Source organism: Haliotis rubra, unplaced genomic scaffold (assembly GCF_003918875.1).
Source record: "Haliotis rubra isolate DU_JTF1 unplaced genomic scaffold, ASM391887v1 Scf529, whole genome shotgun sequence".
Taxonomy (NCBI): domain Eukaryota; kingdom Metazoa; phylum Mollusca; class Gastropoda; order Lepetellida; family Haliotidae; genus Haliotis; species Haliotis rubra.
The window spans coordinates 488,369-516,321 of NW_025767223.1; the positions used below are offsets into that span (position 1 = coordinate 488,369).

The 27,953-nt window shown below is 37.8% G+C and overlaps 1 protein-coding gene across 1 annotated transcript in view; it reads left to right on the forward strand.

The window, feature by feature from the left end:
- Positions 1–27,953, forward strand: part of LOC124252890 (inositol 1,4,5-trisphosphate receptor type 3-like) — a 169,861-nt gene that overhangs the window by 58,264 nt on the left and 83,644 nt on the right. The window contains 15 exon segments of the mRNA XM_046686568.1: positions 47–52; positions 2,037–2,115; positions 2,945–3,036; positions 4,343–4,366; positions 9,818–9,943; positions 11,662–11,712; positions 11,863–11,943; positions 12,254–12,315; positions 13,112–13,161; positions 13,164–13,240; positions 15,947–16,069; positions 16,870–16,977; positions 23,533–23,640; positions 24,254–24,319; positions 24,866–24,998. Coding sequence (XP_046542524.1) covers positions 47–52; positions 2,037–2,115; positions 2,945–3,036; positions 4,343–4,366; positions 9,818–9,943; positions 11,662–11,712; positions 11,863–11,943; positions 12,254–12,315; positions 13,112–13,161; positions 13,164–13,240; positions 15,947–16,069; positions 16,870–16,977; positions 23,533–23,640; positions 24,254–24,319; positions 24,866–24,998 — 1,186 coding nt within the window.

A 27,953-nucleotide genomic window follows, 5' to 3' on the forward strand; every position in this document is an offset into this window, starting at 1 on the left:
TGTCAATGATTAACATTATCATCTGTTTTATCCCTTCCATCAACAGCTTATGGTAGGTGTACCATTGACAGTCTATAACTGTTTTTTGTGGGAATGTTGCTTTTTATTACTTTAATACATGTTTATTTTTTTATTTCTCTGTGACATCTTGTGTTGAGGGGAAAATATGTTTTACACTTCATTTTATTTTTATTTTTATTTTATCGTTTTTTTATGTACTATTACCTCAGTGGGTTACTAATCGAGTGGTAAAGGTGTTTGCTCTTCATGTCATTGATCTGGGTTCGATTCCCACATAGGTACACTGTGTTAAGTCCATTTCTGGTGGCCACAGTTATGACTTTCCTGGAATATTATAAAGAGCGCTCTAACATCCAACTCACTCAAGAAATACATGGACTTGAATTTCTTGATCAAGTAGCTGTGAGCTTTGGTAATGAAATTGATATTCAGAAAAGCATACAGGCATTGAGTCTTTACCATATTTTTCACTGTGGCTTGCTTCTTGTCATTTGTGTTGTCATTTTTGTTGTCGCGTTGTTGTTGTTGTTGTTGTTTTTTAAACCTTAGTTTGTCCGTCTGTATATTCCTTTGAAGTGGTGCTGTTGTTCCCTGTACTTGACTCTTGGTTATGTATGTGACAAACCAGTAACTTATCATCATAGTTAAATCAATAGTGGCAGTGGGATAGGCTAGTGGTCAAAGTGTTGGTCTGTCTCACCAAAGACCTGGGTTTGTTTCCCCACATGGGTACAATGTGTGAGGTCCATTTCTGATCTCCTCTGGCATGGTATTGCTGGAATATTGCCAAAAGTGTCATAAAACAACACTCACTCACTAATTCATTACGTATATTGTGATTGCTCATTTGAGGATTCTCTAACTAAATGTTTAGATGTGAGCCTTTTTTGCTTTTTCTTATTCTGTGACAACTGGTTTCTGTTGACTGTAATAAACTGAGATTTTGTGTCTCCAAGATCATGAATTTGTTTGTACTAAAAAGAGTTATGGAGTTTTATTTACCAAAAAACAAAAGTGAAAAGGGTTGGAGGAGGGTACACATAGATGTGAAGAAAGCTGTGAAATAAATCGGCACAATAATGTTTTTTGAAGGAAGGGTATCTGAGCACCCAGGTGCCACTGCCCAGTGTGTACAGCATCAATGCAGAGAACATGCTTGAAATTCTTTGATGGAAAAACCGTTTTGTTGTTTATGATGATCAATGTGAATATCAGCATTGAGAAAAACTATTTAAAAATGATCATTCCTATGCTGATGGTGAAGAGAAGATGCGTCTTATGGGAATATCTTTTTGTATTTATTTATTTGTGATCAGGGTGATTGTCATATTAGGAGAAAAACAGAAAAATATTCAGAAAATATGAATTCTTAAACTGGTCATCAGTCTTGAGAACATAAAGTTACAAATGAGAAATCAGTTTGCCTGGAAATGTAAATCTTGATCAAGTTGATGAGCCTTAAGGGATATATAGACTCAACTAATTCTTCATCATGTCTCTGTGTTTTTGCTACTTGGTATACTGATACCGGTGTGGTGGTGGTGTTTTAGGGCCAATTATATCAGTCAAACCACCAAGAGTTGTCTACCTTGAGCCTACTTGGGAAGAATATTTGTCTTTTGTTTTTAAATCTTGGTTATTTTGGTTTGAGGGAAGAATGTGTTCATTTTTTTGTTTATTTCATCATCTTTTTTTAATCTTTATTTTTTATTACAGATGTTTTACCTGCTTTGATAACATATTGTTTTTTCACTTGTAACTAAAAAGTAAATGACTCAAAGAATAAAGTTAGTAAAATATTTGATATTAACTTTGTATCTTAACATAAGATATTAATGCAAAATTATTTTTAGTGATGGTAAAGCTTTTCAAAAGTTTATTAATTATTAAAATTAGAAAGCAAAATATACACTTATTTCCAACTATATATTGGAAAATGAAATAAGATTCTGCTGTTAGTTTGCATGAAACGGACTTGTGTGTTACACATTCTGTAAGTCAGTGTTGTGTTTCAGGACAGCGATGATATTCCCTTTGAGAGCTATTGTCGTATTGAACATGTGGTCACAGGGCACTGGCTGCATGCTCTCACCGGTGAGTAGAAATAATGTTATGGGGCTATGTTGTCTCCATTGTCTTGTGTAATTATTTACAGACTGCTGCAATATAGCTGGAATTTTCTTAAACAACAACCCAACTTCATTGTTTTGTTTTATAAGGATTACATGCTGGCTTAGTTTTGAGATGTCCATATTAACAGGGTTGTGCATACCACAGTGCCCTGCCTTTCTCGGAGTAAATGTAGGCTGGAATCTGAGGTGTCCTGATTAACATGGTTGTGTATACCACACTGCCCTGCCTTTCTCGGAGTAAATGTAGGCTGGAATCTGAGGTGTCCTGATTAACAGGGTTGTGTATACCACAGTGCCCTGCCTTTCATGGAGTAAATGTAGGCTGGAATCTGAGGTGTCCTGATTAACAGGGTTGTGTATACCACACTGCCTTGCCTTCAGGTAGTAAATGTAGGCCGGAATCTAAGGTGTCCTGATTATCAGGGTTGAGTATATCACAGTGACTTATATTTAAGGAAGCATGTGTTGGGTGATGTTTGAGGTGTCTAGTTTAACAAGGTTATTCAGCAATGTGTCAGTGTTACAGAGGAGTACATGATGTCGACATTGATAAGGCTATGTAATCAGCAGTGTCTGTTACATAGGAGTCCCTATTGCAGAGTACATGAGGGCTTAGTATGACATGTCCACACCATGTGTATACTGCAGTGTCTGCTTTACAGTGTATATTGTATCCATATTGACAAGGTTGTGTAAACAGCTGTGTCTTTTTTACTGAGGAGGAGTATGTGGGTTATATATTATGTGGTCACATTGTCAGGGTTGTGTATTCTGCAGTGTCTGTTTTACAGAGGAGTACATGTGGAAGCAGCGAGCCAAACTGGAGGAGGACAAGGATAATTCCATGGGTGCCCTCAAATACAGCACGGCTCAGCTCAAGAAGGTAAGAGTGGGGTTGTTAAACACCATGAACAGGCAATGATCATGAACATTATTCATGAAACAAATTTGTGAATATATGAACCAAGGTTCCAGCATAGGATGTGAATAGTTCATGAATACTGCATGTAAAGGTCATGAATACTACATTCTTGGTTGCTGCATAGATTTTCATGAATATATCATTAACAACTCATGAACTGTATAATAACAGTTTATCTTTGAAGCAGAGACAGTTTATTACCTATGCTGAGATCATTCATGAATTTTAAGTAAGCAGATCATGAATAGTGCTTAAATAGTACATAGTTGCTGCTTAAAATGTTGTTAAAAACAGCTCAAACTTTATGAACAGATCATGAGATCTCTTTGGACAGTTCATTACTACTACAGTTCTGGAATTCTGAAAGCTTCTGAAAGATGTACTGATTATTCATGAAAAGTATTTGTGATTAGGTTTTTGATTATTAACAGCATTAGGAAGAAAGTAAACACAGTATGACAACTGTCTTCACTAAGGTACCTTTGTGTAGGATCATGAATACTTCATGTATGTGGAAGTTCATGATATATATGATATTAAGTGATCTCATTGCCGCTTGTAGTAAATATGTATGATAATTCATTACTGGTTATATTTTCATGAATAATTCTTGATCAGTAAACAAAGTTCTACCCGTGAAGATCGGGGTTACAATTGGTCCTCAGCAACCCATGCTTGTCATAAGAGGTGACCAATGGGATCGGGTGGTCAGGCTTGCTGACTTGGTCGTCACATGTCATCGTATCCCAGTAGCGTTATTTACATTGATGCTCATGATGTTGATCACTGGATTGTCTGGTCCAGACTCATTTCTTTACTGACTGCTTCCATATAGCTGGAATATTGCTGAGTGCAGCATTAAACAACATGCAAACAAAAACAAAACAGAAATCAAAGATCTCGTGTTCTGCATATTGTGTCGAAAAATGTGTGTGTATTTTAGTTAGATGGGTGGTTAAGGAAAGCATGTCATAGTTTAGAGGAATGAATTAGATCACAACTTCACATGCATATGTAGTTGCCACTAGTTAAGGATTAAATATTAGATTGGAAACCCATTTTGTCTGACTCATACTGCTGATAAGAAGATACTAAGACACTTTCTACGTTCCTTGGTATTCGAGAAATAGATTAGGTAACTGTGTTTGTTATGATATGAGTATGGCATACACGTTATAAGTCAATTGTTTGGGGAGGGGGTTCGGCATTAATTAAAGTTAGCATTTTGAAGCATTTAAATAATGTTATGACAATTTCTTGAGTGCAGCAGCACAGTGGGACGAAGATGAAAGTAAGGGGGAGACAACTCCCAGCGCGCGTTTACATGTTCTGTCATGTTTGCTACATGTCATCATTTCATCTCAACTGATTTCAAAATAAACCTTTTTTCTTCTTCATTCTTGCAAATGTTTTTAAATTATTTCATAGCCCTAAGAATGTTTTATGATGCATATTTTGCAGTCATTTTTTTTTTCAAGAATGCTTGATCATGTGAAGATATAAGCAGTTCTTTTTGTGGACATGTGGTTTTAGTTATTTATATGTATATGTAAGTTGTGATTTATGAGTTTGGGACAGAATAAGAGTGTTTGTTTCATTATTGTGTAATAACTGTTTCATAAACATTATTGAAATTTACATACACTTAAAATTTCTATATTGTAGTGTGAGTTTTGGGGCAGAATAAGAGTGTTTTGTTTCATTATTTTGAAATTGCTTTCATAATAATTATAATTTCCATACACTTAAATTTCTATTGTAAGGGGCAAGTTTAGCAAATAAATTTTTATTAATACCCATGAATCATTAGGACAGATTCAATTATGTTATTTTATTTATGACAACACTACACTTTCAAATACTTTCTTAACATGTGAGTGTAAGTATAGAAATCTACTGACCTGTTTATGTTGCTCAATTCACAATTTCATCTTAAAAGCGACACAGAAACTTAAATTTGTCATCAGTCTGTCTGATGACGTTGAAATAAACCCACAATCCTTCACTTTCACCTTCTTTCCACCATGCACGTCACAATCACAGGAAAAGAAAATCGAGGCAAGTCTGAAGTTGTCTCATGTTTCTCATTGTTTGTTTGGTTATGTTGTTTGTATATTCAAATCATCTTATGCTACACACACTTTGCTAAGGATCACAAATATTCACAACTTTACTTAAATGTAGATTCATAATTTGGAATTGTATCCATTTAAAACTGGATAAATATTAATATGGTAACCCCTCTTTAGGCAAACAGCCACTTTAATCTCACCTTATGCACCTGATACATGAGTAACCATAAAAAATGGTTTTTATGGCACCAATCATCCATTTTGCAAATCATGGAACCTGTCAATAGCAGGTATGGGTTCCACAAGATGCAAAGACATACTGAAACCTAGGATCCATGCTTACAATAAGGTTAGGTATTTAAACCAAATTTGACCCCACATCATAGTTTTCTGTTGAATCCATGATTTGATCCTTATCAAAGTGAGAATAGTATATATATTATTGTACAGATATAGCAGTACATACCTCCCAGTGTGGATGAATTATGATCACTATCTCCAAGACAGGGTTATTCTGCAGGGACCGATCAGTCATCACAGAATAATGTTAAAAATAGTTTAATATTTTAAGTTTCTTATTTCTTTGAATAAAACTTGATTGAAACCTTGGAAAGTGACCGAGATGAAAACATTAGGATATATCTTTTATCTATTGTCTATGTCTGATTTCATGATCTTACGTGGGCATTTTTGACAAGCTCTGGAAAATTTCTGAGATGAATGAATGTGTGCCTGTGTTACTGTTTTGTACAATTTTACCCATTTTGGTGTTACTGTGTTTTCTTTTCTTGTGTAAATGTTGTCAGTCTGGGCTCCTAGCAATGTATACATTAGTCTTATCATTGATGTTGTCTTTGAATTGAATGACTATTGATGACTATTTGGGCTTTTTACACTATTGCGATAATACTGCAATAGTCGCATATAATTTTGCAACAGAATTGTGGTAGCTGTTGACTATAGCCAGAACATTGTGGTGTATTGCAGTAGTATTATGTCAGCTGTCAACTATTGCAGTAGTATTATGTCAGCTGTCAACTATTGCAGTGGTATTATGTCAGCTGTCAACTATTGCAGTAGTATTATGTCAGCTGTCAACTATTGCAGTAGTATTATGTCAGCTGTCAACTATTGCAGTAGTATTATGTCAGTTGTCAACTATTGCAGTAGTATTATGTCAGCTGTCAACTATTGCAGTAGTATTATGTCAGCTGTCAACTATTGCAGTAGTATTATGTCAGCTGTCAACTATTGCAGTAGTATTATGTCAGCTGTCAACTATTGCAGTGGTATTATGTCAGCTGTCAACTATTGCAGTGGTATTATGTCAGCTGTCAACTATTGCAGTAGTATTATGTCAGTTGTCAACTATTGCAGTAGTATTATGTCAGTTGTCAACTATTGCAAAAGTATTTTGTCAGATGTCAACTATTGCAGTAGTATTATGTCAGCTGTCAACTATTGCAGTAGTATTATGTCAGCTGTCAACTATTGCAGTAGTATTATGTCAGTTGTCAACTATTGCAGTAGTATTATGTCAGCTGTCAACTATTGCAGTGGTATTATATCAGCTGTCAACTATTGCAGTAGTATTATGTCAGTTGTCAACTATTGCAGTAGTATTATGTCAGTTGTCAACTATTGCAAAAGTATTTTGTCAGGCTGTCAACTATTGCAGTAGTATTATGTCAGCTGTCAACTATTGCAGTAGTATTATGTCAGCTGTCAACTATTGCAGTAGTATTATGTCAGTTGTCAACTATTGCAGTAGTATTATGTCAGCTGTCAACTATTGCAGTGGTATTATATCAGCTGTCAACTATTGCAGTAGTATTATGTCAGTTGTCAACTATTGCAGTAGTATTATGTCAGCTGTCAACTATTGCAGTAGTATTATGTCAGCTGTCAACTATTGCAGTAGTATTATGTCAGCTGTCAACTATTGCAATGGTATTATGTCAGCTGTCAACTATTGCAGTGGTATTATGTCAGCTGTCAACTATTGCAGTAGTATTATGTCAGCTGTCAACTATTGCAGTAGTATTATGTCAGCTGTCAACTATTGCAGTAGTATTATGTCAGCTGTCAACTATTGCAGTAGTATTATGTAAGCTGTCAACTATTGCAGTAGTATTATGTCAGCTGTCAACTATTGCAATGGTATTATGTCAGCTGTCAACTATTACAGTAGTATTATGTCAGCTGTCAACTATTGTAGTAGTATTGTGTCAGCTGTCAACTATTGCAGTAGTATTATGTCAGCTGTCAACTATTGCAGTAGTATTATGTCAACTGTCAACTATTGCAGTAGTATTATGTCAGCTGTCAACTATTGCAGTGGTATTATGTCAGCTGTCAACTATTGCAGTAGTATTATGTCAGCTGTCAACTATTGCAGTAGTATTATGTCAGCTGTCAACTATTGCAATAGTATTATGTCAGCTGTCAACTATTGCAGTAGTATTGTCGTGGCTGTCAACTATTGTAGTAGTATTATGTCAGCTGTCAACTATTGCAGTAGTATTATGTCAGCTGTCAACTATTGCAGTAGTATTATGTCAGCTGTCAACTATTGCAGTAGTATTATGTCAGCTGTCAACTATTGCAGTAGTATTATGTCAGCTGTCAACTATTGCAGTAGTATTATGTCAGCTGTCAACTATTGCAGTAGTATTATGTCAGCTGTCAACTATTGCAGTAGTATTATGTCAGCTGTCAACTATTGCAGTGGTATTATGTCAGCTGTCAACTATTGCAGTAGTATTATGTCAGCTGTCAACTATTGCAGTAGTATTATGTCAGCTGTCAACTATTGCAGTGGTGGTATTATGTCAGCTGTCAACTATTGCAGTAGTATTATGTCAGCTGTCAACTATTGCAGTAGTATTATGTCAGCTGTCAACCTATTGCAGTAGTATTATGTCAGCTGTCAACTATTGCAGTAGTATTATGTCAGCTGTCAACTATTGCGGTGGTATTATGTCAGCTGTCAACTATTGCAGTAGTATTATGTCAGCTGTCAACTATTGCAGTAGTATTATGTCAGCTGTCAACTATTGCAGTAGTATTATGTCGGCTGTCAACCATTGCAGTAGTATTATGTCAGCTGTCAACTATTGCAGTAGTATTATGTCAGCTGTCAACTATTGCAGTAGTATTATGTCAGCTGTCAACTATTGCAATGGTATTATGTCAGCTGTCAACTATTGCAGTAGTATTATGTCAGCTGTCAACTATTGCAATAGTATTATGTCAGCTGTCAACTATTGCAGTAGTATTATGTCAGCTGTCAACTATTGCAATAGTATTGTCGTGGCTGTCAACTATTGCAATAGCATTGCAATAATATTAAACCAACGTTTAGACTTGATTATTATTTTGAGTCAATATTACCAAATGTTTGATTCGAATATTCTTATCCTAAAAAATCTTGGCAGCAAATGGAATTAGTCTGATATTTATGTTTGGTTGTGTTATCAGTATCCTTGTGTGTAAGTACAATGTCATAAAGAGATACCCTTCTGTTGACTTGATGCCTCTGTCATCATCCTTAAAAATGCTCCATTAAAGGTGACAAGTATATTCAGAGTGGACTTTGACACCTAAATGTAATATTGGGTTTCGAACCAATCAAATGTCAGCTTCCTAAAATGATGCATCTCCATATACTGTAGGTGTTTTTCTCCATTTGAACAACCTGTGTATTTGATACAGACATGTATTCTTCTCTGAAAGTTTTGAAGTCCACATTGATGAGGCCATTATAGAGTTCATGTGACATGATATCTGGAGGAGAGTTTTGTCAGATCTTGATGACAGGGGCATCAAATTCAGGATTTTAATGAGATTGACTGTTGTTTGTACATTCTGGGAATGTTTTTAATTTGGATGAATGTGTTGATAATCAGTAAAGCCCCAATGAAAGAGATTAATAGTTGACAAGATTCCCCATATTGGTTACTGCCAAAATAATGTCAGCTTCGATAATCTCCAGGGTATACGTCCCGATAAATCTCCACTATGCCCTAGATGCATCTACGGCTTGAGCCGATGATTTTATTACCTCCCTTTGCTGGCTCCACATTCTCACAGTAGCCAATCAGATAAGTCACCATTACAACCGAGCTTGCCAGTGTCAACAAAGATAGCGGTCGCTGTCGCGAAAGTTTGTTGGCATTGCGACTCAGATTTGGGTCGAAAACATACAGAAAAATTGACAGGTCTGAAATCTTAAAAAAATATATGCAAGAACTCCTTCTACCTCTTTCAGAGTACCTCTGCAACAGTATATTATTATGTTGCCATGTTTAATCGGTTAGATAATTTAAAAAGCGAAAGTGAGTTGTGATTGGTATGCTCAACTTCCCAGCATAGACACCTGATTGGATAAAAAGCCAACCAAGGAGGTAATAAAATCATCGGCTCGAGTCGTAGATGCATCCAGGTTATAGTGAGATTTATCGGAACTTATACCCTGGAGATTATCGAGGATGAAATAATGTGAGGTTTCATGCTTATTTGGTCCATATGATTGTGATCTTCCGTCATGTGACAAGACAACCAGTTTCTTAAGATAGCCAATGTCACATGATGTCTTCCTATTTCAATAGCAAGGAACTGGTACATGCTGATGTTGAAATGTGAATATTAATATCTCTGTGACTGTTCAGATCGAGGCTATTCGAGAGAAGCAGTACGATGACGCCTTCACGCTACAAGCAGTGGACACTGAACTTGTTGACATCTTCCACTACATGGCCGGAATGGTTCCTTTCATCCAGAAACTAGTCAAGGATGTGAGTGCTGATGAGATTTTTCACATTTCTAGAATGAAGCCAAGTGTATGGGTTCTCGATTTCTTCTGACTGGGTCAGTTTTCAGCAGGGATTCATCAGTTTCTAAGGCTTCAGTCCCTTCCATCACATGTGGAATATTCTTAGACAAGAGACTGTTTAAAATCGGGGAATGGGCGCATGGTATGGGTACCCAGCAGGCCGAAACTGTGATAAGTCTGTTAATGGGTACCCAGCAGGCTGAAACTGTGATAAGTCTGTTAATGGGTACCCAGCAGGCTGAAACTGTGATAAGTCTGTTAATGGGTACCCAGCAGGCTGAAACTGTGATAAGTCTGTTAATGGGTACCAACAGGCTGAAACTGTGATAAGTCTGTTAATGGGTACCCAGCAGGCTGAAAACTGTGATAAGTCTGTTAATGGGTACCCAGTAGGCTGAAACTGTGATAAGTCTGTTAATGGGTACCCAGCAGGCTGAAACTGTGATAAGTCTGTTAATGGGTACCCAGCAGGCTGAAACTGTGATAAGTCTGTTAATGGGTACCCAGCAGGCTGAAACTGTGATAAGTCTGTTAATGGGTACCCAGTGGGATGAGGCAACAATGTGACTTTAAACCTTCTTGTGCCTTAAATGGCAGCTTTGTTGTGTACTCCCAAGCGGGGAATGGGCGCATGGTATGGGTACCCAGCAGGCCGAAACTGTGATAAGTCTGTTAATGGGTACCCAGCAGGCTGAAACTGTGATAAGTCTGTTAATGGGTACCCAGCAGGCTGAAACTGTGATAAGTCTGTTAATGGGTACCCAGCAGGCTGAAACTGTGATAAGTCTGTTAATGGGTACCCAGCAGGCTGAAACTGTGATAAGTCTGTTAATGGGTACCCAGCAGGCTGAAACTGTGATAAGTCTGTTAATGGGTACCCAGTAGGCTGAAACTGTGATAAGTCTGTTAATGGGTACCCAGCAGGCTGAAACTGTGATAAGTCTGTTAATGGGTACCCAGCAGGCTGAAACTGTGATAAGTCTGTTAATGGGTACCCAGTAGGCTGAAACTGTGATAAGTCTGTTAATGGGTACCCAGTGGGATGAGGCAACAATGTGACTTTAAACCTTCTTGTGCCTTAAATGGCAGCTTTGTTGTGTACTCCCATGCGGGTTGAGAATGAAATCAAAGTATATACTGATTAGTGTAATATTATTTTAACACCATGACCATTCCCTTATGGAACCTGGTGCTGTGTGAACTTCATCTGGAAAACTTGGTAGTACCTTCATGAGTGGCGTCCATGATGAAGAACAATAAGGATGTTCATGCATTTCCTTCATAAATTAACCGCCTCCGTGGTGTAATGGTTAGAGCGTCCGCCCGGTGAGCGGAAGGTCGCGGGTCAGATCCCCGACCGCGTCATACCAAAAGACGTTAAAATATGGTACTTGTTGGTCCCTGCCTGGCACTAGGCATTAATGGGTACAACAAGGACTGGTCGGCTCGGAGTCAGTATAATGTGTCTGAGTGGGGTATTCATGCTTCACTGCGGCATGGTATCTCAGTGGGCTAGCACTATAAAACCAGCTTCAGTCTGGGCTAGTACAAGCAGCCACACATACACATACACACGCATGCACATCGTCATATGAGCGAAATATTCTCAAGCACGTCGTTAACCCAATTTCACCTCACCTTCATAAATTAACTGTACTGTCGACTGAATTGATTTTTCAGAAAAAAGAGGATGTTATCCTGAATGCCAAGTCTGCTCACACTGTTATAATGGTAAGTGTAGATTTCTGCCTGGATCTGTAGATGTACAGGCAACCTGATACTCATTACCGGACGAACCGTCTTTGCAGAAAATGTGCTCACATGAACTATTTCTGTGATGAATAGTATCTTAATTGATATTTTTAACTGCTCCTGTTATAGGCGCTGTCAGAGATGAAGAAGTTCATGGTTGTGGACAGTGTGCCAAACAAGCGTCGTCAGAAGCTGATGAGAAATCTCAGGGTGAGTTGATAGGAGAACAGTACTTACATGTTATACTTTAGAAATGTACCTTAGGACATTCTTCAACATAAATGCAGTAGAAATAAGCATGCTGACACAATGGGTTCTGAAATATTTTTGAAATAGCCTCTATGTATGTATGCTCAACTCATCCCAGTAGTGTGTATATATGAGTGTGTGTACCCTATATATGCCCAGTGTATGATTAGTTATATTGCCCAGTGTTTGTATTTGCCCAATGTGTGTATATATGCCCAGTGAGCTCTATGTATATGTGCTCAGTGTGATATATGCCGATGTGTTTTGACAGATTGTGGAGCTGCTTGTGAGTCTCCTCCAGATTGTCTGTATATATGCCCAGTGGAAAGGATGACCGATATATGCCCAAGTTGATATAAGCATAATATAATAAATATACTGCAAGGGATTCTGTTTTGCCTTTATGTTGCTATACAGATTTTTGTGTTAAGCCATTTATTTTTAATTGCACCATTTCTACTGGATGATATAAAGGGAATTAAATTTCAAAATTTCAATGTTTGTGTATGGCAATATGAATAGGATATGAAGACTTCAGTGTCTATCTAGAGGTCGTGGTTTTAGCCATGTCATGCCCAAAGACATAAAACAATGGTATTTGTTGTCACCCTGCCTGGCGTTCTGATTATAGAGCTTAAAGCAAGGAGTGGAAACTTGGAGCTAGTATCAAAGTGGGTAGTTTCATATGAAATTGTGTTTTCACACTGGGCTAGCAGTATTCAAGCAGCATTGGTTGAGACTAGTATAAGCAGCCCCCATAACACACATGCACATGCACATGCACATGCATGCATGCTGCTATTTAAGTGCATTGAGTGTGAGACATTAAACCATATTTGACCTTATCTGACATGGCTGACACATGTCATCACATCTCAGCTGTGTAGATCAGTGCTCATGCTGTTGATCACTGGATTGTCTGGTCCAGACTTGATTACTTACAGACCGCCGCCATATAGCTGGAATATTGCTGAGTACGGCATCAAACAACAAACTAACACAGCAATATTCCAGCAACGGTCAAAATAAGCAGCCCCTCATTAACACACTATATTGATATTTAAGTGCGATGAATGTGGGACATTAAACCCTATAACACCTTATCTGTATAACCCGATTTACCATGCAGGCATCTGACCAACATCTTCGTGGAAGCGTACGATGTTCTGTACACGTACCTGATGGGGACAGTCGCAAGAACGAGCTGTACATTGCCAAGTACATCGACTTCTTCCTCACACAGTTCGAGTACAAGGAGGTGGGTTTATGTCCATTATTCCCCAAGTCTCATCTGGTTTTGTTTGTTATAACCATGTGTTGGTTGCTACACCCTCTTTAAACCTACAGGTGTAAGTTTTGGAGAGCAACATCTCTCTCGTGTCGTGATCATTAGGTTACAATTCCAAGCATGAAGATGCGGATTGAAATCAAAATGAACTTTCACATATGCAGGGATGAGAATTTTCCACGGAATTCCATGGATTTTATCGCGTTGGGGTCATTCTTGTAAATCACCCCCAAGACGCCCGGCTCATTGTCCTTGTTTCTCACTCATACCCATTCTCTTCCCTGCATATGAGATATGAACTCATATGGGATACGAATCTTCAGACTATCAGTAAATGAATTGATCTGCCACTGGGAATGAGAGCAAGAAACCTTTCAAAGATCGTGGTTACAGAATTGGTCTTAAAAAATGGCAGTCCATGTTTATTGAAACAGAGGAAGAACAGTATTGGAGGGTCAGGCTCGCTGGCTTGGCTAATGCATGTCATCATATCCAAATTCTGTAGATTGATATTTATGGTGTCAATCACTGGATTGTGTGGTCCAGACTTGATTATTTACAGCCCGCCGCCATACAGCTGGAGTATTGCTAGGCATGTAAATAAGCAACAAACTAATGAATTGAAGCATTTGTGTGTGATTATTCTAAGTCTTGAGAGGACACTTGAACATATAATTCATTTTAGGTGAAAATTATTACTTTCTCTATAGCTATTTTTTAAGTTTGATAAGAATGAATCTCAATATTAGTTAAGTTAGGCTCATCAACATATGTATTGAATATCTTCTTTAAAACACAGAAATTTCCTGATAAATTGACAGTAAGTTTATCATCTGTTACCACGGTGACCTGAAACTGATGTGAGCACCATGCACATGTTCCTGTTTATACTATACAACTATCTGTGACGCCATGAGAGATTAACTATGAAAGATTTGGGTAATCCCATGAGCATGTACAGTTTTATGCAGCTACATATCCTACCTAACATGGAGATTTAGCTGCATTGTGTGAGCATGTACAACCTTCAGTAAACCATTGCGTAGATCGATGCTCATGATGTTGATCACTGGATTGTCTGACCCAGACTTGGTTATTTACCTCTGCCATATAGCTGGAATATTGCTGAGTGCAATGTTAAACAACAAACCAATTAACTATATCATAGATTAAACAGTTCATTGTAAAAGCATGTACAACCCACTGCAGTCATGTATCAAATTGAGCATTGTGTGAGCATGTAGTCTGGAGTGTGCTGCATGCTTACTTGCATCACTTGTACATGGGAAGAATTGGAGAAATGGGTACCCGGTGGGATGTGTCATATGACTATTAATCTTGTAGCACCTCACAAGCAGCTTGGGTTATCCGGGGTAACATTGTCCATTATGTTGTGTAGGGCATGCTGGGGTGACGTTGAGTGGCCTTGATATGTTGAAATTTTAAAATTTAGGTCAATTCGTAATCATCTTTTAACCCATGAAGATCCGGGTTAGAATTGGTCTTCAGTAACCCATGCTTGTCGTGAGAGGCAACTAACGGGATTGGGTGGTCAATCTTGCTGACTTGGTTGACACATGTCATCGGTTCCCGATGGTATAGATCGAAGCTCATGCTGTTGATCACTGGATTGTCTGGTCCAGACTCCATTATTTACAAGCCACTGCAATATAGCTGGAATATTGCTGAGTGCAGCATTAAACAACAAACAAACAAACTATGCATCACTTGTGTGAGAATGTAAGTACTGTCACAAATTTTTGTTGACCATCTGAGAATGTACTGACACCACTGGGGTGAACCATTTCATTTTCGCAACTTTGACACTTTTAACAGAATTTCACTTAGTAACTTAAAATATACTCGATCTCTCAGTCAGGTTGGCATGTATTCTTAACTGGATCCTTTTAAAAATATCTGTGTGGCAACAAGCCATTCGTTGGTTTCCCATTAATTTTGCAGAGCATGTAAAAATAACCACTGGCCAAGGTTTGGTCATATGCTTTACCGATAGTGTAAACACACTCTAAAGAAAACAAAAATCAAAACAAATATATAGTTTTATGTCAAATGCAACTGATCACAATTGATTTATGAAACAAAGGCCGTGATTAGTTGAATAAATAGCTTAATTTATGTTAACATGCTCTTGTATAAACACATCTCACCGGCACCGTCCTTCCCGCACATCCCGGGACCCACTTCCCCTTCTCACGACTCAAATAACACATCTCTGATGCAATTGCAACCAAAACGGACATCAATTATTGAAAAGCATAGGCAAATGGAAGTATGTACCCAGCTATGAACAGTTGTCTTAACGTAAATAATTTTCATAACAGCGTTTATTTAGATTGTATTTACACTATCGGTAAACATACGACCAAACTAGGCTAGTGCATATTTTTTACACACTCTGCACATGCCCATAGCGAGTTGAAAAGTAATGAGAAACCACCGAACTGAAAGGAAGATTTGTAAATATAAGAGCAGTTCATCATCAGGTGGATGAAATAATTCAATACACCGGACAAACAACAAAATTAACTCAGTCAAACGAACTTTCAATGGAAAAAGATTATTTTGATTCCACATTTGGATAGAAAAATGCAAATTGCAAACTGACAATTCGTAATGTCCTTATATGGCAATGTTTAATTTCCCTGGTTTCCATAGGGCAAGATTGGTCTGAACGCCGCCCACATGGTGATGGAGCTGATCCGAGACAACCGGAAGATTGTGGACAGGATTACTCACGAACACATCGACAAGTTCATTGATCTTCTACACACGGACAAGGTTGGTATTGTTTTGTTGTGGATGTGATTCTCAAAACAAGCTGATATATATCTTTGTCTTGTAGCAACAAAGGGATTGCTTCTTAATACATGTATTTCTTTTTTATAGTTTCAAATTACAGTCAAATCCCGATGAGTCGAATGCCGGTGTCTCGAACATTATGCATAACTCGAAGTACCTGTCGGTCCCGACCATTCCCTGTTATAGTTGTCATCATTTGAATTTCCGGTTACACAAATTCGTCTCATAAATACACACGATGACTCAAGAAGGAAATTTGGTCCCATGAGATTCAAACAACAGCAATCTTGTATACATAAGCCGAAGTCAGTCAATGAGAAGTTGATTGGTGTAGCAAACTGATCCAATTAACAAACCAGCACGGCTCACACCTTTCCGCCATTGACGGGTGAGTTCAAAAGGCAGATTAGTGATTTTACGGAAATCACTGTCTGTGCTAATCAGACTGGAACTGATAAGGTGCCCCTATTAGTGATATGGAAATCATTAGATAAACAAATGCTTAGGCGGAGGAATTAGGACTGGATCATCTTTTTTTCTACCCTCATAGACATACCTATGTCTCGGAATACATCGATAAGTCGAATTTATTACTTGGTCCCCAGCGATTTGACTCATCGGGATTTGACTGTATGTGCGTATTCTGTTAAAAAACAGTTTGGTATCCATTATTTCTCAGAGTTTGTCGGATGGATGTTCTACTGTCTTGTGATTGGGTCTGCAGTGTTTGAAGTGTTAGACACAGATAGAACATGACATTGTGTGGGTTCTGTTTCCAGAACTACCGGTACCTGGATCTGCTGAGTGTTCTGTGTGTGTGTGACGGAGTCTCCATAGCAGACAACCAGAAGTACATCACTGAAGTGTGGCTCATGAGGCAAGACAAGGTATGTCTGGTTGCCATGGAAACGGCACAAATGTTACAGAATTTGTGCATTATCGTTTGTTAGAACACAAATAATGTTTGTAGATGGATTAATGACTAATTTTTCAGTTTTTGGTTGTTTCAACTTGGTTAAGAGATCTGTTGAAAAAATATAAATTCAACATTTATGTTTTTTATGAATTCCTAGCTTGATGATTATAGTAATGAATTTAAAAATGCAGTTTGTTGCCCTGCACGACTGAGACAACATGGAAGATGCTCAATGATCCGTTTGTTTGCTTGACAGCCACATTTCATAATTCCAAAATGGATAGCTTACCTTTCTGTAGGGAAATGTCCCTCCCTATATGTCAAACAAGATTCCTGGTTTTGGTGTACAACCATGCTTTTTCTATGATTTCAAAAAGACTTTAACATATTCTGATGAATGTCAGGGGAAAAGAGTTTCTTATGGTATGTGATTATGTTTACATGTTTGATGCTTACTTAAAGGACTTAAGTTTGAAATAAGGAATGTCTATATGTGTCACAAGACTCAGGACTCGAGGATAGTTTGACAAAACTAAGTTTAGCAGGATAGCAATTATTGTCTTAAGTTTGTATCCATGGTAACATGAGAAAGTATACATGTCCATTTTGTGCTTTTTTACAACTGAAAGATTGTTTTAAATTTTAGTCAAAAAGGTTTTTAAATCAAGATGTAAGTTTTGGCAAATTTTTCTAAATTGTTCTAATCTGTGTTAGTTTGACCACATTGGAATTTGTGAAATTGTATCACATTCTAACCATGGTGTGATTTCTCAGCTCTTTGGTCAGATGTTCCTATTGTGTTAAAAATAACAGAAACCAGAAGAAACGAGTGGGAAAAGGCTGAAATCTAGTAAAACAGGACAGGTCAGTTTTGGTCAGACAGGAAGCGAAACGTTTGTGTCTACTCATTGCCGTGGAAACCACGTGTTCCAAATTTGTGTGGTACACTTTTGACTTGACACTTAAGAAGCACCTGAATGTTTTTGAATAAATATGAATATTAAAGACATATCATTCATATTTTTTCTCTATTTTTAGACTCAAGATTTGCACTGATATCAATATATCACTTTTTAAATGCAACTTTAATATCTACCGTTATGACCATGATATAAATCCTGCAGCATCAATTATTTGTAGTGATCGTTTTATGGAGAAAATGATGGGTATTCCAGTGTACTGTACTTGATGTCTGACAGGTTAAGATTGTGGCATGCAAAACCTGCCAGTGATTAAAATATGGGAAATATCACCCATAATGGTTGAAAGTGTAATAATTTTCCAATATTTTCATTTCAACATTTACTGCTGCACTGTTTGACAACATTACAATTACATTGCCGTCATCCATCGTCTGTGGTACATGCATCAGAACAATACATTGACCCCAGCAGTTTCTGTAGCTATTAACATTTTCTTTTAAAATAACAAATGAGAAAATATAAACAATTTTAAATGAGATTTAACATTCACCTGTCCTGTCCTGAATCAATGGTAAAAGTTTCTGACAATCACTTGGAACACCTGTGTTCCTCCTCATGCAGATATTCAAAAATTCAAGGACAGCTGTTTAATATTCTTGGGTGCTGGGATTTGTTTATTAAAAAATTCTCCACCCAAAAAATGTCCATGCCGATTTTTAAAAGAAAGTAACTCTTATCTGGACAAGCTGAAGATCTTGAAGAAAATGTTATGTAGTTTAGGACCCTCCTTTCAGTGACAGAAATTGCATGTTTTGATGCAATGCTAGACAACATGGACTCCATCTAACTAAAACCCCAGAAGCACCCAGAATATTTAGTTGTTTAATCTGTTTATAGTAGCAGGGTGTCGTTGTACAAAGGCAATCTTAGGTCTAAGGTGATCATAACTCTGATACCTTGACATACACCTACAACAGCCAATGTTGTTTTGTACAATGGCACCCAGATCGGAAGTCTCCAATTCTGCCAAGAAAGAAAGTGCACTCAAATACTTTCATCTCATGCTGGTTCCATGTGGTGGTCATGTAAGCCACGAAATGTCCTTTTATGGCCACAAATGATGTATCCGGGTAATGGCATTTGTCTGTAACATTGTGTTTTCAGTCCTATTCTAATTCCCGCAAAGGGGGTAAGACTTTGAGTTTTGTAATTATTTTAACAGTCTGCAGTTTCATGTTAAGCTTCTCAAGAACTCAAGGAGTATTTGTGTCACCCATACTCATAGTAGCAAGATCATTTTGCCAGGAGCCAATTCATAAAATTAAAGTTTTTAATTTAAAATATTTTTGCAGAATTGTTGTAATTACTGCATTTCTTTTTTGAAAAACAGGTGAAAGATGATCCATCCAGTCAAGTATTTGTTTGTAGATGTATTTGTTTATACCATGTGTGGGGCGGTGGGGTAGCCTAATGGTTAAAGCGTTGGCTCGTCACGCTGAAGACCCGGGTTCGAATCCCCACATGGGTACAATGTGTGAAGCCCATTTCTGGTGTCCCCCGCCGTGATGTTGCTGGAATATTGCTAAAAGCGGCGTAAAACCAAAACTCAGTCAGTTATACCATGTGTCCTTCTCATATCATACCTGAAGACATTCAGTTTTCAGTTGTTTAAATACTTTTAATGTCGATCAAATATCACCAACAAACCTGTTCAGAACCATTGAAAATTACAGCATGTTGGTGTTGATATCAGATTGTATGAATTTTAATTTTTTTCAGAAACTATACTTTGTTAGAAACAATGCATAAATTTACTAAGTGTGAGTTGATATGGTTTTATTGTTCAGGGCCTCCTTTCACAAAGCACTAAGGTGATCGTAAGTCACAAAGGTAACCTTAGTGCAATGTTAAAGAATGGGAGTTAAGGTTAACCTTAGTAAAGGTCGCTCCGTGAAAGGAGACCCTGAACAATAAATATTCTCATCATTATGCAGTTTCAAAAGCAACTTTACTCGTGAAAGTCAATTCGGAAATTAATTTTCCTCTGGATACGGTTTTACTAATCAGAGCAATATATGTTTTTGTTATTTTTATCAAGAATAGATTATCTTGATTGTAAATTTATATTGTGAAGGAGAGAGTTTTAAAAGTCTGTTAATCCATAAAAGTATTGATTTTCACATGTTAAAGAACACATTGACAACACAAGCTGATGTTATCTGTGTGTGAAGGTGAGCTTTAGTACCTGTGGTTCTCTACTGTAGCTTCTATGAGTATGATAGTACACTTGAGTTCTTGAGATATTTCTCAGCACACTCGACACTCTTTAATGCTTTTATTATCTAATGGTGTTCTGATATTGTGAATTTGTTTGTACTGAATACTTATATCTCGTGTGATAAAATGTCACTTAATTGTCAGCTTTGTTGTTAGACTGGCAAACAGGAAACACATCTCCATGAACATCTCCCCTCAAACACAAAAACATGGCTGCAAAATATTTTTATTTCATCAATGCATTTATTGTACAAGCTAAACTCTAAAGTAAAATATATTTAAACATGTAATGACAAAATTACATCATAATTCTTCTATATAGTCATTTCAATCATTAAGAATAGTATATGCCACATTACCTCATTTGCATATTTATTGGATGGGTTTATGCATTGATAATGAGATACATTGTATGGTGGCATTGCACAACCCAACATGTCGTAATATATAGGGGCCATCAAGGATGCTGAGTAAAAATAAAACCTTTATTGTTTCAGCCACTATAGATATACCCGCAGAGGTTTGGGATGATATATTATCAAAATTTATTGATGACTGAGTGATTCATATAAACAAAATATTTTTGGTCAACACAAAAGTTGAAATACCAAGTTTAATATTTAATGGCTTGGTCAGTTTAAAGGAAAAAAATTAATTTCCAAATTGTTTAACACTTGCAGGGTCATAAACCTACACATATCAGTGTTCTCACTCAGAGTTCACCATCTCATCTCTGTTCCAAAAGCAGACATTTTAAGCTATGGCCATTGGTCCTTTACCTTTGGCGCTGCCAATTTGAACAGTAGAACAATCTTACACTTCAATTTTCCAGCGCTGATAAACTCTCCATTTCAAGCTTACCTTGGTGGACAGGAGTGAAAAATTTCTTGTGCGCTTTAAACGTACATTGTGTGTGGTGTTGTGTGCTTTATAAGTACATCATCATCATCATCATCATCATCATCATCATCATCATCATCATCACCACCACCATCATCATCATCATCATTATCATCATCAAGGATGTACTCAAATAAAGTAGCAATACACACAGGCAGAGACGAAAACACACACGTGCGCGCACACACACACACACACACACGCACACATGCAATGTGCCTAACTTATCAAGGATTGTTTTGTGAGTTTGACAGTAATCCTGTATATATGCCTGTATATTCCAACAGCAACATTCATTTAGAAATAATTGTTTTGTGTGTTATCAGCTTTCCGTTATTATATTGCAAATGAATATTTGCTACAAACATTTGTCCACAATAGCATAGTGGTGATTATATATGATATTTTTGTCAGGTAGGGGAAATTAGTATTACATACATTCCAAAAACTGATGTTCAAAAAACATCATTTGTTATTTCAGATGTTTAGAATATCATCTTTTGTACAGAAAACTATGTTGTCAGCTTGTAGGCATAGTCATTTTCTTCCATTAAGAATTGTCATTTCACTTTCTTATCACTTCATTTCTAATTTTCCCGAATACCAAGATGCCAGAACAATGAGCAGGGCTATGTATTGAGTAAAACTTTGTGAAAAACTTCTTAATGATTTAAATGATACATGTATATCTGACATACCATTCAAAGCAGTGTTAACCAGACTCATTAAATATTCCCTTTTGAACAATAAATTCAGGGTATTTGACAGTAAGAAATGGGAGTCACTGTGTGTGTCACCTTGACAACCAGACTTGTTGCTCCATCAGCAACCACTGGCTGTTTCAGTATGACTTCAGTATCTGCTGAGTTCACAGACATTTACTTTATCACTAAAGGTTGTTAATTACTTGCCTCAAAAGATACTGGTTTCATGTGTGATGACATCGACCATTTCTTGTTGCTTTATAGTCTGCCATCTTTAAACAACACGGTAGTGAAAACAAATATGAAAGCCTTGTCTTTCATAGCTTTTCCTAGTTCAGGAGGAGTCTTGTATATGTTTTAGTTTTATTAGATTTACTATTTATCAACAATTGTGGTAAATATGTGGTTGTAGTTTTAGCTGTCTGTAGTAGTCATTTTTTTTCAAATCTTTTTGTCAATATGTGTGTCTTGGTTTGGATATCTCAGTTTCATTTTCTTTCTTTCAATATGAAGGCCTGGTATTGCAGGCAGAAACATTCCCATCATGATCATATAAATCAATAATTTGTGGATGCAAAGTAATGTTACATTTATGGATATTTTCAACAGTAACCATGGTAACAGGGTCTGGACTAACAAGGTTTCATTGTGTCCAATGTTGATGTTGTAGGATATTACTTAGTTATTGCAAACAACTAGTTCCTTTACACATCGTTCTTCAATCATCACTTCCTTTACACATCGTTCTTCAATCATCACTTCCTTTACACATCGTTCTTCAATCATCACTTCCTTTACACATCGATCTTCAATCATCACTTCCTTTACACATCAATCTTCAATCATCACTTCCTTTACACATACATCCTTCAATCATCACTTCCTTTACACATCAATCATCATCTTCCTTTACACATCGATCTTCAGTCACTTCTTTACATCAATCTTCCTGTCATGCATACATACATCTTCAATCATCACTTCCTTTACACATCGATCTTCAATCATCTTCCTTTACACATCGATCTTCAATCATCACTTCCTTTACACATCGATCTTCAATCATCACTTCCTTTACAAATCGATCTTCAATCATCACTTCCTATACACATCAATCTTCAATCATCACTTCCTTTACACATCAATCTTCAGTCATCACTTCCTTTATGCATCAATCTTCAATCATCACTTCCTTCTACAAATCGATCCTCAATCATCACTTCCTATTACACATTTCAATCTCTCAATCATCACTTCCTATAACGTCCATTGATCCTTCAACCATCACTTCCTATAAGCATCAATCCTCAATCATCACTTCCTATAAGCATCAATCCTCAATCATCACTTCCTATCACCAGTAATCCTCAATCATTACTCTCATTAGCAATGATCGTAAATTATCACTTCCTGTTAGCAATCATAATCTAATTGGAGCATTCATTCAAATTCATGCTCACCTTAATGCATTGATCCTAAATCAACATTTCCTGAAAGCAGTGGTCAGAGATCATGATTTCCTTCAAGCATTGATCCTAAGTCCTAAGGGGATTCCTTGTTTAAAACAGACAGCAGCAAAATGTTCTACCCATGTTTGTAGTGGGGTAAGAGTGGACTAAAGAGATCAGGTAGTCCAACTTGATGACTCAATTGCATGTGATCATACCCTTACATTGCCCTGCTGTGTTGGAGATGTTCACCTGGATTTGTTTGTTGTTACAGAACTGTTACCTGACCGACCTCGGGGAGAAGATTCAGAAGGATGGCGGCATCGTGTACGTGTCCACAAACAATGGGAGGATGTGGGAGAAGCTGAGGGACTTCGCCAGTGTAAGTACCGCAAACAATGGGAGGATGTGGGAGAAGCTGAGGGACTCCGCCAGTGTAAGTACCACAAACAATGGGAGGATGTGGGAGAAGCTGAGGGACTTCGCCAGTGTAAGTACCGCTAACAATGGGAGGATGTGGGAGAAGCTGAGGGACTTCGCCAGTGTAAGTACCACAAACAATGGGAGGATGTGGGAGAAGCTGAGGGACTTCGCCAGTGTAAGTACCGCTAACAATGGGAGGATGTGGGAGAAGCTGAGGGACTTCGCCAGTGTAAGTACCGCTAACAATGGGAGGATGTGGGAGAAGCTGAGGGACAATGGAGGATGTGGGAGCAGCCAGTGTGGGAGAAGCTGAGGGACCCCGTCAAGTACCACAAACAACGGGGAGGATGTGGGAGAAGCTGAGGGACTTCGCCAGTGTCGCCAATGTAAGTCCAAGTACCGCTAACAATGGGAGGATGTGGGAGAAGCTGAGGGACTTCGCCAGTGTAAGTTCCGCAAACAAAACAAATGCTCAATAAAATATTCTACAAGTGGGTACTATTTACTAATCTGAGATAAATAGATCTGTCAGTGGAAGTTGGATACTGAATTGTGTTTGTCTGTGTTTCCAGGAATCAGCAGAGGAGAAGTACTTGTTTCTGGAGCATCAGCTGGAGCTGTTTGGGATGCTGTGTCATGTGAGTAACTAACAAACTTGTTCTCATGTCAGTTGTGTTGTGGTGGGTGGATGGGTGAGTGAGTGAGGGGGGTGGGCGGTGGGTGGTCGTGCTTAACAATGTCACTGATTTTGTGTTTTTGCTTTCTGGATTGTTTTTTTTATTTGAACAACTTATAAATGCAGAAATAATCTTGAAGCCTTTTCTAAAATTAACATACATTTACGTGATTCACTCGGTATATGTTTACATCAGAATTGAGCAGTAGGCAAGTGTCTTTTAATAAAGCAGGTTCTCTCCAATTGCTTGACACCTTCTTTACACCTTCACAAAACCTGGTGTAATTTTCAGGGATCCAGTCATGAAATTTTCACAACTATTTTACGCCAAGTGAACTCTGTTTTGGCGAATAATCAAAACAGGCTGTTCTCTGGCATTGACTTCTTTTTTTTTCTCAAAATATTTGTAGTTAAGATTCTAGTTGCAGAAACTTGTATCAGAAGTGAGTACATGTCTGACAACTTGGATTGAACTCTCCATATATTTTTTGCTGTTGTTTTCTTGTAGGGTCAGAATGATTTTGCTATAGACGTGATCACCAACAAGCTCAACTATCTGACATGGGAGGAGGCCTTCACCTGCCTCTGTGACGAGAGACTCCCAGACAGACTCCGAGCCAAGTATTGCGAGCTCATCATCAGTAAGTTGTCTTCTTATGTTACTTTACGTTACGTGAGACAACAGATTTGGTGTTTTGTGATTTTAGTAGCCTCTGAGTGAAGGTTAAAAATCTCAAGGATGGCTGATCGACATGGGGTGTTAGAAAAGTTACCAGTTGCTTTGACCTTCAATTTTCTTCACTGTTATTGCAGTACATAGCTTTGTTTGAATGGATGTAATTGTATATAATGTTTTCAAAGGCACTTTCGTTTTGATTTTCTATCAAATAATTAATGGCATTATTATGTCTTATGATAACTAAATTTCATCATTTATTGAAACACCCATGAAAATGTGGGCAAACTTTAGCGCAAATAAGGTTGCACAACAAAGAAAAAATTACCAATCCTACTATATGCGAGCGAAGCAAGCAAAGGTTGACAATGTACTTCCCTCGCTTTGGTTCGAAAAATGTTTTTGATATCACAATAAAATATCGCCACCATCAAAGGTAGACGCCCATTTCCACACGGGTTGTGCTCTCAGATTTCCAACCTCATTTTTAATAATATTAAATGATAAATCAAACTTTTATTGAAATTTAACCCTGTCAAAAAGATCATGAATTCTTCATGTATTTTCTTCATGAAGAATTCATGAACATTAAAAGAGACATCTACTTCATGAAGAGTTCTTGAAGTTAATTTATGAAGAGTTCATGAATTCACATAGGAGCTCCTGAAGAGTTCACGAAGACTTCCTGAAGTTCTCAAAGACTTCCTGAAGAGTTCATGGAGACTTCCTGAAGAGTTCATGAAGACTTCTTGAAGAGCTCATGAAGACTTCCTGAAGAGTTCACAAAGCTTCATGAAGAGTTCATGGGGCCTTCTTGAAGAGTTCATGGAGACTTCCTGAAGAGTTCACGAAGACTTCCTGAAGAGTTCACGAAACCTTTTTGAAGAGTTCATTGAGATTTCATGAAGAGTTCACGGGGCCTTCTTGAAGAGTTCATTAAGAGCTCATGAACTGAAAAATTCACAAAGACTTCCTGAAGAGTTCATGAAGACTTCTTGAAGAGCTCATGAAGACTTCCTGAAGAGTTCACAAAGCCTTCCTGAAGAGTTCCATGAAGCCTCCCTGAAGAGTTCATTGAGACCTTTTTGAAGAGTTCATTGAGACTTCCTGAAAGAGTTCATGAAGACTTCCTGAAGAGTTCATGAAGACTTCATGAAAGAGTTCCTGAAGAGTTCACAAAGACTTCTTGAAGAGTTCTTGGAGACTTCCTGAAGAGTTCACGAAGACTTCCTGAAAGAGTTCATGAAGACTTCTTGAAGAGTCTACATGAGTTCATTAAGAGCTCATGGACTGAAGAGTTCATGGAGACTTCCTGAAGAGTTCATGAAGACTTCTTGAAGAGAGCTCATGGAGACTTCCTGAAGAGTTCATGCAGAAGCCTCCCTGAAGAGTTCATTGAGATTTCCTGAAGAGTTCATGAAGACTTCTTGAAGAGTTCATTAAGACTCATGAACTGAAGAGTTCATGAAGACTTCCTGAAGAGTTCATGAAGACTTCTTGAAGAGTCTCATGAAGACTTCCTGGAAGAGTTCATGAAGCCTTCCTGAAGAGTTCAAGAAACCTTTTTGAAGAGTTCATTGAGAGTTCATTTCCTGAAGAGTTCTTGTTGACTTCCTGAAGAGTTCTTGAAGACTTCCTGAAAGAGTTCCACGAAGACTTCATGAAGACTTCCTGAAGAGTTCATGAAGACTTCATGAAGAGTTCATGGGGCCTTCTTGAAGAGTTCTTGGAGACTTCCTGAAGAGTTCACGAAGACTTCCTGAAGTGTTCATGGAGACTTCCTGAAGAGTTCATGGAGATTTCCTGAAGAGTTCATGAAGCCTTCTTGAAGAGTTCATGGAGACTTCCTGAAGAGTTCATGAAGATTTCCTGAAGAGTTCACGAAGACTTCCTGAAGAGTTCATGAAGCCTTCGTGAAGAGTTCATGAAGACTTCTTGAAGAGTTCATGAAGACTTCTTGAAGAGTTCATGAAGACTTCCTGAAGAGTTCATGAAGACTTCTTGAAGAGTTCATGAAGACTTCCTGAAGAGTTCATGGGGCCTTCTTGAAGAGTTCATGGAGACTTCCTGAAGAGTTCATGAAGACTTCCTGAAGAGTTCATGGAGACTTCCTGAAGAGTTCATGAAGACTTCCTGAAGTGTTCATGGAGACTTCCTGAAGAGTTCATGGAGATTTCCTGAAGAGTTCATGAAGCCTTCTTGAAGAGTTCATGAAGACTTCCTGAAGAGTTCATGAAGATTTCCTGAAGAGTTCATGAACACTTCCTGAAGAGTTCATCAAGCCTTCCTGAAGAGTTCACGACAGACTTCTTGAAGAGTTCATGAAGACTTCCTGAAGAGTTCACGAAGACTTCCTGAAGAGTTCGTGGGGCCTTCTTGAAGAGTTCATGGAGATTTCCTGAAGAGTTCATAAAGCCTTCTTGAAGAGTTCATGAGAGTTCATGAAGACTTCCTGAAGAGTTCACAAAGGCTTCATGAAGAGTTCATGAAAGAGTTCAGGAAGACTTCATGAAGAGTTCATGGAGCCTTCTTGAAGAGTTCTTGGAGACTTCCTGAAGAGTTCACGAAGACTTCCTGAAGAGTTCATGGGGCCTTCCTGAAGAGTTCATGGAGATTTCCTGAAGAGTTCATGAAGACTTCCTGAAGAGTTCATGGAGATTTCCTGAAGAGTTCATGAAGACTTCCTGAAGAGTTCATGAAGACTTCCTGAAGAGTTCATGAAGACTTCATGAAGAGTTCATGGGGCCTTCTTGAAGAGTTCTTGGAGACTTCCTGAAGAGTTCACGAAGACTTCCTGAAGAGTTCATGAAGACTTCCTGAAGAGTTCATGGAGACTTCTTGAAGAGTTCATGAAGACTTCTTGAAGAGCTCATGAAGACTTCCTGAAGAGTTCACAAAGCCTCCCTGAAGAGTTCACGAA